Source organism: Talpa occidentalis, unplaced genomic scaffold (genome assembly GCF_014898055.3).
Source record: "Talpa occidentalis isolate TD23 unplaced genomic scaffold, MPIMG_talOcc4v2.1 talOcc4.7, whole genome shotgun sequence".
NCBI classification, from domain to species: Eukaryota; Metazoa; Chordata; class Mammalia; order Eulipotyphla; family Talpidae; genus Talpa; species Talpa occidentalis.
In genome coordinates this window covers 85,750,634-85,763,325 of record NW_023605083.1, presented here as the reverse complement: position 1 = coordinate 85,763,325, position 12,692 = coordinate 85,750,634, and the positions used below count along the sequence as shown (strand labels likewise).

At 46.6% G+C, this 12,692-nt stretch overlaps 1 protein-coding gene across 4 annotated transcripts in view; it reads right to left on the bottom strand.

The window, feature by feature from the left end:
* Positions 1-12,692, bottom strand: part of RPH3AL (rabphilin 3A like (without C2 domains)) — a 128,545-nt gene that overhangs the window by 14,914 nt on the left and 100,939 nt on the right. For all 4 annotated transcript variants that reach the window (XM_037494362.2, XM_037494361.2, XM_037494359.2 and 1 more), the window contains one exon: positions 8,135-8,309. In XM_037494362.2, coding sequence (XP_037350259.1) covers positions 8,135-8,309 — 175 coding nt within the window. The remainder of the gene's footprint in view (positions 1-8,134; positions 8,310-12,692) is intronic.

The window sequence follows — 12,692 nt, the reverse complement described above, 5'->3', positions numbered from 1 at the left end:
GAGAGAGAAGGAAGGCGGCATAGCAACAGCTGGCTCTGGGCAGTGAGCAATCCTGTCTGAAAATAAAACATTTTACAATCCACAACCATGGTTCATTAAGAATGAATGGATCTACTGGTATAAATAGCACGCTGCGTTAAGAAGTCAGGAAACAGCATATGCATTTGATGGAGAAACGGCTGCCACGGAACTGCTTATTAGCTCAGTCGACTGTGGCTCTGTGCTAACAAGACAGAGGTCTCAGGTTCAAAGCTTTTGGAGGCCAAGTGGCTGTCTCAGTTTTGGGCATAGACTGTATCCCCTACCCCTCCTTCTGCGCTAACAATGTGGGGCATAACTGGATACACAGTAACAGACCACAGCCACTTCTTCCAGTTTCGGAGCCACAGTATCCCCACTATAGTACACCGCCTCTGCTTGAATGCTCCCAGTGACAGAGAGCTCCCTACCTCATTGGCTATATAAACATACTCAATTCTGTGGTTCAATGCCTACTGAGCAAGAGACACAAATTCCCTTCTAAACTACCCCAGCTCTGCTTTGCAGGTAAATGGCTTTGTCTGGCCACAGCAACTATCTTGTCTGATAGGATACGGATTAGAGCAAAAAGGGTAGCTTGAGCAGGAATGTGTTGGGCCAATGCCTTCCTCCCCATGTTGATGTGGGGGAAGACGCTGAGACTGAAAGGCCTGCAGAAGTGGGGCTGAGTACAGCTGTTGAGTGGGCAGAGCTCAGGGACCAGAGCTCACTGGAGAGTTCCCTGAGAAGCAGGAGGAGCTGCCACCATGCTCCTCTACCCACAGGCCTCGGAGCCTTCATCTCCATTCTGCCTCTGGGACGCCCTCCCCCGGCACCCTGACAGCAACCCCTCACAGCTGGCCTCAGCGTTCTCTTCCTGGCAATCAAAATCCTCTGATCAAATATGAAAGAGGGAAGTCAGTGTGGGATGATCTGACTAGTAAGCTCACCTGACAGCACTCACAGCAGAGCACATGGGTGGGGAGTCGGGAGCCTGGGGCCTAGGCGCTCCAGGCGCTCTTAGTCACAGTCTGTGTGACCTTGGGCAGACTCCCCCCTCCTCATCCATCACAAAGAGTCAATTTCACTGTCTGTAGCTGCCCCATGGGCTGTTCTGAGCATCAGATGAGATAATGACCGTGAGTCACAGAGCTCTGGCTGAGGCCAATGCAGCCCCCAATGACTTGGCTTCTGGAGGTGGGAAGGAGGTGGCAGAGATGGTGTGGAGGTGGGCAGGTTAGTTGAGGAGTCAGTGAGGAAGGGTGCCCCAGGAAAACATTTGTAGCCTCAGCTGAGCCAGACTCAACCCAAACAACCCCGAAGCTTGCTTTCACCAAACTGCAAACAGAATCACAGCTTAGGATTAAAAAAAAAAATTGTTTGAAATCTAGTGAACCAACAGAGTGATAAAGAAACTCCTATTTTTCTTAAAACTACCCATTTGGAACAAATCCAAAACCTCGAAGTACTTTTCCACAACAGACCTTGAAGAGATCCAGTGTGTAAATCTGTTTAAACCTATCCAGGAAGGCTGTGCTCGGCTCAGGTGGAAGGGGGTAGTAAGAGGGAGGTTTCCTGCAGAGGTCTTGGGGAGGGGCTGTGACCTGAGCCTCAGGGGGAGCTATGTGGAGCTCAGCTGCTCAGTAGGGGGATTTTGGCCAAATGAGGTTCCTCTGCCACCTCTGTGGGGATCAGTGGAGGTGGAAGGAAATGGATATCTGTACTTTCTGAGGGAAGGCTGTACTCTCTTTAGCATTCAGGTGGAGGGCAAAGTGCAAAGGCTTACCACAGGACAGTGACAAAGACTTTAGAGGACCTCTCTCACCTACCGGTGCTAGGGAGAGACAAACACAGCAAAACCTCCTATCTGAGAGCTCCTATCTGATCAGCTCCTATCTGAGAAAAAGATGCATCCTAAAAAACACTCTGAACACTGCACAGACTCCAGTCCCCGGCTTCAGGCTCCTGTTTCAGGTGCTTAGGCACACTGAGAAAGGTGAGGTAGATTAAACATAGGGCAGACCCAGCCAGAGTTGCCTCCAGGTTGCAAAGTCCCATCCTGTAAGTATGCTGGGTGCTGGAGGTAGAGAACCACAACATTCTAACTGAGAATAATTTCTACAAGTAATGACTTAAGTCAGATAAATTCAATTCTCTGGCTCTCATGGGGAATCAGCTCTGCAACTGGTAAGGCAGACACTGTGAAGAGCATAGACAGCACAAGGAGCAGCCTTGTCCAATGCCTACTTTTATTACAATGTAAGGCTGTAGGAGCTAAAGGCCTGAGTGTCCAGGCTCCCTTTTGGAATTCCTTCCTTTCTTTATAGTGATAGTCGGAGCCACAGCAGCCATTTTGTGACCATGAGAAAAAGAGTAAGAATTTTAAAGGTATCCATTCTTATGTCACTGAACTATTGAAACAAAGCTGCAGCTGACTTCCTCTAAGCTTTTCTGGTACATGAGAAAAAAGCCAAATAAACCAGATTAATATGGTATCCTCTACCTGTATTGCCAGCAATGACCTCTCTATACACAGTCCTAGGGTGGGAATCCAGCTCAAAGGAAAGAAGCCTGTAGAGGAAGTGGCCTACTTAAAGGGATTAAGACCCAAGTTAACTTTGCTGATTCTACCAAGCACATCTTATATTTCACAAAGGAATATTTGGGTGTGCACAAAAGCTGACTTCCATAAACTTGGAGTAAAGATCTTCAAGGGAAAAGTAGTATGGAGCACACACTCCACCTGGATTGATGAGGGGTGGGGGGACAGAGCCCTTTCCAGAGGTAGCCAGGTCAAATTCTGGGGACAGTCACCAGGAGGGGCTCAGGTTACATGTTTCTGTATTCACTCCTGGGAAAAGAATAATGTCCTGCTAGGAGCACCTCGGAATGGGGCTTACCAAGGGGTCTGCAGGCAAGTCCTTGGCCAAAATCAATGCACAGAGTACAGAGGAAAGACAGAATAGCAAACTCAGATAGGTAGCCTACCTATCCTGAAGATGCCAGAGCTCTCTTTGAGATAACAGAGAGAGGAAAAGACACTTGTAAGTTTTCTCTAATAATGTTCATTGTGTTATTTTTAACATTTAGATTCTGTGTTTGTGGATACACAGAGAATGGGATGGAAAATCTAATACGCTATCTCCAGTTGTTAAATAAACCTGTTATTTTTTTCACTGAATTGAAAAGCTACCTATGTTCAATTCTATTCTTTCTCTGTTCTGTTCCATGTATCTATTTATTCTATCAACAAATACACTATTCTGGTGCCAACACTGTATCATTTTTATTGGCATCATAATTTTATAGTGAGCTTCAACATTTGGTCAGGCAACTCCTCCCACTGCTCTTGCAAAAAACATCATAGAGCTATTCTTTAACTTCCTTACAACACTGAGGGAATATATAATTCATATACCATAAAATCTATCCTTTGAAAATAAAACTCAGTTGTTTTTGGTATATTCACAAAGTTGTGCAACCATTACTGCTTTCTACTTCGGCAGAATTCCCATCGCCTTTGAAAGGGGCCCTGCACCCATTAGCAGTCCTACCCACACCTCCCACCACTAATCTACAACTACTAATCTACTTTTTGCCTGTATGGACTTGCTTATCCTGGACATTTCATATAAATAGAATCACACAATATGTAGCTTCTTATCTCTGACTCCTTTCACTTGGCATAGTGTGATCAAGGTTTGTCCATGCTGTAGCATGTGTCAGTACTTCACTCCTTTTTAAGGCTGAATAATATTCCACTGCATGATTATGGTACACTTGGATCCCATTGGATAATGGAGACATTTGAATCCAGTCCACTCTAAAAATTTCACAGGGAATCAGAGAGGAATTGTTACACTTTTTAATTTGGAAGGACTTAGATTCTTGTCTGTCTTTTTGTTCATGTCTTATTTTGGCCTTTGAAAAGATTTTGTAATTTTTTTCCACACTGAACCTATAATTTTCTTTTGAAATTTATTCTTGGGAATTGTATAATTTTTGTTGAAACTATGAATAATGGATTTTTCCATTTCCACCTCTAATTAGTCAGCATGGAGTAAAACTATTGATTTTTTGTGTAAACTATTAATTTGTGTCCTGTCACTTCTGAAATTTCTATTTTAATCCCAGTAAGCTGTTTTAGGAGGTTCTCTGGGGATTTTCCTGGTATGTGATCACATCATCTGCAAATAAGATAATTCCTTCTCTTTTCCAATATTAGATGATTTTATTTTCTTGCCTTATTATATCGAATACTACAAAGTATTACTGAATGATGGTGATGGTGGGGGTATTCTTGACTTGCATTTTGACAGAACGTGATTTCAGTCCTTTATCACCAAATTAATATATTTGGTATTCATTTTTTTCTTCTTTGGGACTTTTATCATATTTAAATAGTTTGCGTTATTCTTTTAAACTTTTCAATTAACAGACTTTTTATTTCTTTAACCTTGGGATGAGGAAGACATTTCAAAGCAAGATAGGAAACCTAGAAACCACAAACAACAGACATACTTGACATCACAAAAATAAAAACATACTGTTTTTGACTGACAAAATAGATTTGAATGGCAAAGTACTGAATAATATAAGCAAAGATGGAAGTCCAACAAGGTGTTAAGTCAAGGGAAGTCTTTATACCCATTAACTATCCCTAACATAAGAAACATCTACAAATCAATAAGAAAATACACAGTTTAGTGAAAAATGAGCAGAGCCAGTTTTTAAAAGAGGAAACTTAAATAATCAATAAAAATAAAGGTGAAGAGATACTCAAAAGTACAAATGAATATAGTAGAAAGCTTCCATCTAGTATACTGGTCAAAATGATAAACACCAATAACATTAATGGCAGGCAAGGATGCAGGTATAAATTATGGTAACATTTTGGAATATAATTTGGGAATGTCTGGAAATTTAGAACACTTAACCCCATTTTAAGAAAGCCCCTGGAAACGAAAGCATCATATCCATACAAGGATATTACAGTATTGCTTGCAGTGGTGAAAAGCCAGAAACAATTTGAATGTTCATTAGTAGGTGAATAATTGAATCACAATCCACAATATGATGGGATTTTATTTGGCTACTAAAAATATAAAGCATAAACTTTGTTGACATGGAGGGGTGCTTATATTATTCTAAGTGCAAAAAGCAACTTGTAGAATAATAGGTAAGAAAGTATTTTTATTGTTAAAACAAAAGCAAGAAAACCCCTATATCACGTATAATGTTTGTAGAACAGGGAAAAAGGAGTTTGGAGATGATAGCAAGCAAAACAGATTTCAATTTTTGAAATTAAATTGTTTAACTTGTTGAACTATAGCATGTGTTCTTATGTAGTTAAAAATGAACAAAGAAAACATAAAGGAAGAAGGAAAGGAACGTATCTCAGAGACATCAATAAATTTCAACTGTTCTGTGGATTGAAAAGTTCATGGCTTCTAGTATTGATTAGCCTTCCTCTTCTAACAGGACATGAGAAAGAAAACAGGGTGGGCTGGGGTGGGGGAGAAGCTGGAGCTGAGAGGACAGCTGAGAGGGCAAAGAGTGAGAGAGGTAGGTGGGAATGAAGGAACGGGTGCAGAGAGAAGATAAGAGGGGAGCTGCTGTCAGGATGAGGAGGGACTGTGGGCAGGGCGGGGATGCTGGCCCTGGGTCTCTAGAGGCAGGGGCTTGGGAGGAAAGTAACTTCACCAGGGTGGGTTTTTTTTTTAAACAGCTTCCCAGTGTCCCCTGGGGCTATCCAATGGATGCCTGGCCCAGGAGAGCCTGCAGGCATTAGCAGAAATCTCCTCATGGGCCTTTCAATATCTGGAGCAGAGGGATGGTTCACTCATCCATTCATTCTTCCATTCACTCCTCTAATAAGCATCTACCTGGTGCCTCCTGTGCGCTACCTGCTGAAGTTATCGGGTCTGTTTAGGACAGTCATGGTCCTGCCCACATGCAGCTTCCTGTGTGGTAGGGAAGCCCACACCCTACTGCTGGTCACTCTTTGTTCTGCCTGGTACCCTGCTCATTTGGGGTGAACAGGCTATGTAGCCTGTGACCCCAGACATGGAGTTGGACTCCAAACTGCGGTTCTGACCCCAGGAACAGCTTCTCTCCACCCCCAGCCAGTGGTGCCTGATGGGGTCAAAACTTTCCCCTGTGGGCTTCCCCATGTTCAGTCGTACCCAGCACATGTATCCATGCCTATGCAGTGCATCTCTCTCTGGGTGGGTGCTGATGCCCCCCTGGAACATCAGCCCTCACCATCCTGCTGTTCTTGGATGTGACACCTCAGTCTCCCATCTGGGCTCCGGCTCAGCACTGATAATTACAGGGCTGTGATGCACCTGGCCTGGGGCCTGGAGGTGCTGCCTTGTGCTCTGGGAGCCTGGGGGCTTCCGACAGGGCCTGCAGAGACCAAGTTCTCATGAAGAGGCCTGGCCTCGGTGAAAACTCAGTTAATAAACAGTGCTGTGGGCCACTGGCCTTCCTCCCCACACAATTAAAAGGCCATTTAAGCCTGCATGGCCAAGGAGGAGAGGCTCTGCACCCCCCAGGGCTATGGGTGTGACAGTGCTGACCCTGAAGCGGACAGGGCAATGAGGCCCCTTGGGTGGGAGCTCAGGGTCTCCTCTCCTCAAGCAACAGTCTAAACCTGTTAGTGTCCACCAGCTTCTGTTTCCATAGCATGTCTCTTCCCTGGTTTGGGGCACACGGATGCACCCGGACAAGGCTGGGACAGGACAGAGTCCTGGTTCTGAGGATGGAAAAGGGATGGGGGGGAAAGGGCAGCTACTTTCTTAACAATTATACGATCCCCACCCCTCAACCCAACTTCTTCCAGGGGCTGGGTGATCCCAATGACCCTCAAGTCAGTTGGTTTGGGCCTGCTCCCTGCACTGCATGCTGGGCTCTGCCTGCCCTCACCTGTGGTCCCCACAGAAACTTGTCTATGGCAGGGATGACGGGAGGTGAGTTCATGGGAATCAGAAATGCAAACGGAGTTCAGCAGAATTATCACAGAAGATTGGCTGCAAAGAGCCAGATGACATTGAGTAAGAAATATCTAGAGAAAATGCTGGTGTTATATGCTGGTTATATCTAAAAGGGTTGACCTATGGGTATTTTTACCTTCAAACTTTTATAATTAACAGGTCTTACTATTGTAACATGAAAAAAAGTAAGTACAAATGATAAAAAGATGGTCAGGCACTGTCCTGGCACAAAAGAAGAGATGCTCTAGGCCACCTGAGGAGCGGCTGCCTCTGCTAATATCTGGAGCCCACCTTCCCCAGGATCAGGATGAGCCCCTCATCTCAGGCTGCCTGGCCACATTTGGAACCCTCAGCAGATCCTGGCTCTCAGACACCTCTGGGCAGAAGGGGCCAGAGTGCAGAGGGCAAGGGCCTGCCTTTTGGTCTCAGCTCTGCCAGACACATCAGCTGGGTAAGTCCCTTCTCTTCTCGGGCTCTTAGGCCCTTCATCCATAAGATGGGGGCATGACATACTGCCCTGTCCACCTCCAGAGTCAGTTATGAGACTAGGAACTTTGAAAATGAAACCCCAAATAGGAAAACATCATGTAAGCTGTACTGCCAAGTGGGGCAGAGCACCCCTTCTGATGGTGGCCCCCTATGGTGCACCCCCATCAGTGAGCCACCACAAATACCCAGGAACCCTGGGCACAAAGTCATTTTGCTCATTAGGAGCAGGGGAGCCAGGAATCCTCCCTTGCTGAGATGCAAGACAGGCACTGAAAAGGGAAGGTACAGGCCTTTCTTGCAAAGATGCATTTTCATAATTTGAAAAAACCCTCAATGGACATCACATTTCTGCAAAGATCTATAATGCCGTTCAAGGCATCCTTGCCCCCAAATTAGTGCTTGTTTGTTAAGTGGCCCAGAGAACCCTGCCACCCACAAGCTATCACCATGCTTGAGGTCCAGCCAACTGTGTAGGTACAGGTCAGGATGTAAGGGCATAGGGAGAGACAAAGCACCAGTCTGAGTCACATGGAGGGTGTTGTGGGCACTGGCCTGGGCCCGTGGCAGGGTTCAGTTGGCAGCTGGGAGGAGGGTGAGGAGCTGTGCTGGGAGAGAGGGCAAAGGGGACTTACCTCTCCCTCGGGCCCATGTGTAGACACGAATGGTCTCAGTGCTTCTGGGCTCCTGCTCGGCTGGCTCCACCGGCAAAGGTCGGAGGTGTGGGTCATCAGCCCGGCCAGGGGTCTTCAGTGGCAAGATGTACTTGGGGAGCCCTTTGTAGAACCAGGCTCCTGACCTCTTCCAGACCTGGAGGCAGGGGACATGTGCTTGGAGGTAAGGTACAGAACTGCCTTCCCTGTACTGTGTCCCATTCCATGGATGCCCCCATGCCACTGGGGGAAAAGCTGGGAAGTGCTTGGTGCTGCACACAGCACCCAGTAATTGCTCCACAGATGCCGCCTGTATTTCTCCTGCCCACCCTGTCCCTGGGCATGGGGCAGAGTGACAAGAGGCTGGAGGAAGGGACACACTATGGTATTAGAAGCCAATTTTTGAGAGCTTCTTGGGCTGAGTGTCTGCGGCAGAGAGAGAGGGCCGTCTCAGAGAGAGCCACAGATTAGAAGTCAGAGCAGTGACTGAGATAAGGTCCCTGAACTCCTAACGTCTACTTCAGAAAACACCAAGTGCTCCGTAATCTCTTTCCTGATGAAGGGGATATTTAGGAATAAATATAGACCGGGTATTTAGGAAGAGGAGTGGGAGCATGTGAAGGAATGATGTGGCCTTCTCAGAGAAAAGCAAGCCTGGGCAGTACAGAGCAGAAGTCCTGGGCTTGAATTCTGGGGTCTGTCACCCAGCAGCTGGGAGACCTGACATCAGCCTCCCAGACCCTGTTTCATCAGGACAGACCTTGTCTCACAGGGAGGCCCTGAGGGCCAGACCTGAGCATGGACAAAAACGCTGCTGCCCAGTGCCAGGCCTGGAGCCATCACTCGACAGATGTGCTGCTCTGGAACACAGATCACCTCAGTTTTATAACCAGCAGACCAAGTTCCCTATTCAAAATGGACAAATTAAAATCAGAAGGCCAGGGTCTGCCTTCATTATCTCTAGGACAGTGTTGCCCATTCCCTAAACTTCATCTGTACCACATTAGTTCTGTGGGATGTTAATAGGGGCCAGACAAAAAAAAAAAAGGGGAGCGGGTTTCATTTATTGATTTATGTTCACTTGGGAAGCAGGAGTTCAACCAAGCACGGTTACTGCAGGACAGTCTTAATATTCAGGACGCCAGGGTTCTCCAACCAGGAGCACACACAGCGCTTCCCCAGGAACCTACCCGGAAGGCTTTCCTAGGGAAACTCAAGCTCAGCAACAGGACTGTGTGCGCTCAGCAACGGGACTGTGTGCACTCCGCACTTAACTGCAGCGTGGACTGTTCATGCGTTGATCAAGGCGCATCTGTTTCTCCAAGGCTACCTCTTTATACTCCAGTGTGCCAGGCAAAGGGCCACTGAGCCCAAGCCCTGCCCTTGGCATGAATCAAGCCTCCCTCCCCCAGGTACCCTGTGTGGGAAGGGCCTGCTGTTTGTGATTCTTGAAAAATGCAGCACCTATCTGGTGGGAAGGATCCTTTGAGAAGCCCCCTTTGGGAAAACCCCCTATAATCCTCATACCCCCCCCTTTATATATATGTATATATACACACACACACACATATATACACAAATGTGTATATATATACACATACATACACACGCATATATATATACACAAATGTGTATATATATGTGTATACACACACACACACACACACATACATATATATTGGTCTAAACTTCACAAAAGTACATTTTTTTTGCAAAAGCAACAAGTCTTCTCCCCCATTCCCAGAGATGTGTGGTGACATTCTCTGAGGAAGCTTTGTTACTATTTGCACCTTTCAGAGGGAAAACTGAAGTTCTGATAAGTCAAGCACCTTGCCCAAGGTTACCCCACCATGGGCTGGCCTCTACTCCACAATGGAGTCCCAGTTTACAGATGCAAAACAGATGCTCAGTCATGGTGGCTGAATGGTGAGCAAACCCTTAGTGGGTCAGACCCCATTACAGTGGATGGGACATCTAGAGGGGCAGGAAACGCCACACAGGGAGAGGAAATAAACTTGGCAGGGGCACCAAGACCCCCAAGTCCCTGCAGAGCTCCTGAGGAAAGGTGCCCAGGAAGCCACAGGAGAGGACAAGGACAGGCACTCACTTGGCCTCCCTCTGCTAAGCAAAGCCCCGAGCATCCAATATGCCGGCTATGCCTGCCCTTCCCTGAGCACACCAGCCCTCTGCTCCCCAACAGGGTTGGGTCTCAGGGGAGCCAAATGCAGTAAGCTCTCAAGGGCCATCTGTGAACAGTGGAGCCCAGGTGGGCTTAGGCCCTGCACCACACCCTTCTTCAGCCTTTTTTTCCCTCCTTCGGAGAAGAGAAATATATACAGAGCATAGAAAACTAGACAATAAAAGTAAAACGTAGAACTACAGGTAATCATACTATATAGGTTACCACAAAGAACAAGCCCTGCTCAAACTATGCTGTGAATTTTCTAATGCTGTTTCCTATATGTATATTTTCTTTTTTTTTAAAGAAGAATAGGATCATGTGGATGCAACCTGCTTTTGCCCCTACTTAGTGCTATATCATGGCAGCTGTTCCGTGTTAATAAGTAATGGACTCCACCATCATTTTTTAATGGCTCCATGGTTTGGATTTATTGAACTTAATTAAACCAGCTCCCCACTGCTGGACATTTAAATTGTTTCCAATTTTTCACTCTTGTGAGCAGTGCTGCACCATCATCTCTGCACACACATCATCTGACGGGTGCTGAGATTGCCTTCAGAAGTATTCCGAGGAGCAGAACTGCTGGGTCAAAGAGTGACATGCATATGGTCAGACTGCCCTCCAGGAAGAAAGACTGAGCCCCAGTGCTAAGCATCCTCAAGGTGGGGACCTCACACTATGCTTCCTGTTGGGATTGGGGTCTGGCCTGGGGATCCTGTTCAGGAGCAGTTCCATGTTGTGGTGGGCTTGGGAGAGGCACCTACCAGGCCCCAAGGTCACGAGAGGTAGGAGCTGCAGGAGGGGACTGGGGGCCCTGCTGCCCCTCTTGGGACACAACTTCGTGGGTGGTCAGTCTAGGGTCTGTTGAATGGGAGTGGACGTCACGGCCCTGAAGCTGACTCAGTCACGTGGCTTTGGTGGGAGAGGACAAGAAATGCTCCTGAGCTGTGTGTGGGGTTCCATAGCACCAAGCACATGTTTGGGACTCGCTGAGATCTCACCTTGAGGTCTCTCGTGCTGTTCCTGCAGAGCTGGGATCATTGCTCTGGCCTATCACTAGGCATGTTCTTTTCTTTCATTTAATTAAAAGTTTTCAATTGTGGTACAATACAACACACAATTGACCATCTTACCCATTTCTTAAGTGTATAGTGCAGCAGCATATAATATGGTCACACTGATGTGCAATCTCCAGAACTCTCTTTATCTTGCAAAATGGAAACTTATAACCATTGAATAACTCCTCCCTCCCCTGCCCGTGGTGACTATTCTACATGTCTGTGATGGTGACTGCCCTGGACACCTTATATGAATGGACTCCCACAGTGTCTTTTTGACATACATACAGTATTTGACATTTAGCAGGCCCTGCAGTCAACATTGTTTTGTTATAATGTTGAGGTTAAAAAAAAAATCCCAGGGCCTCCCTGGTGGCGCAAGGGGTTAAGACGCAACCTATGAAGCAATTTGGCAACCACTGCAGCACGAGTTCGACTTTCTAGTCAGGGAGCAACCAAACATGGTGCAGCAGATCTCTCCTGACTCGCCCGCTGCTCCCCTCAGCAGTGTACTTCAGTCAATCTGCCTGTTCCGTTCCCCACTCTGTCTCTGGTGAATCCTCTCACGCCCCCCACACCCCTGGCCTGTACCCCAGCTCTTGTATGCATAAATAAATAAATCTTTAAAAAAAATCCCAGGGCTTCCCTGGTGGTGCAAGGTGTTAAATCTCAGCACTAACAAGTTATCACCACCCACCGTAGCATGAGTTCAATCCCCGGCCAGACCTTTCCTGTCTCGCCTGTTGCTCCCCTCAGCAGTGTATTTCAGTAGATTTGCCTGCTCTGCTTTCCACTCTGTCTTTGGTGAATCCTCTCACCCCCACACCTCTGGCCTACACCCTGTTCTTGTATGCATAAATAAATAAAATAGATCTTTAAAAAAAAAATCCCAGCTGACAATGGACTAAACAACTTTAAGGACCTGCTCTCATGTCTTGGTTTGCATAAAATCAAAATTTCCATGAATCTACTGATCTATTAACTAGGACTTACTATACAAACAGTATTCGGTATATTTCACTTATTGTAGCATAATGTCCTCATGGTTCATCCATGTTGCGACATAGGTCAGATTTTCCTTTATTTTTTTTAAAGATTTATTTTTATTTATTTATACAAGCACTGGGTACAGTCAGAAGTGCGGGAGGGTGAGAGAATTCACCAGAGCCAGAGCAGGGAGCAGAGCAGGCAGAAGGACTGAAGTACACTGCTGAGGGGAGCAGCGGGCTGCAGGAGAGGTCTGCGCGCCATGTGGGACCCTCCTCCGGTGGCCATGGAGCAGCTGGGGATTGAACCAGCG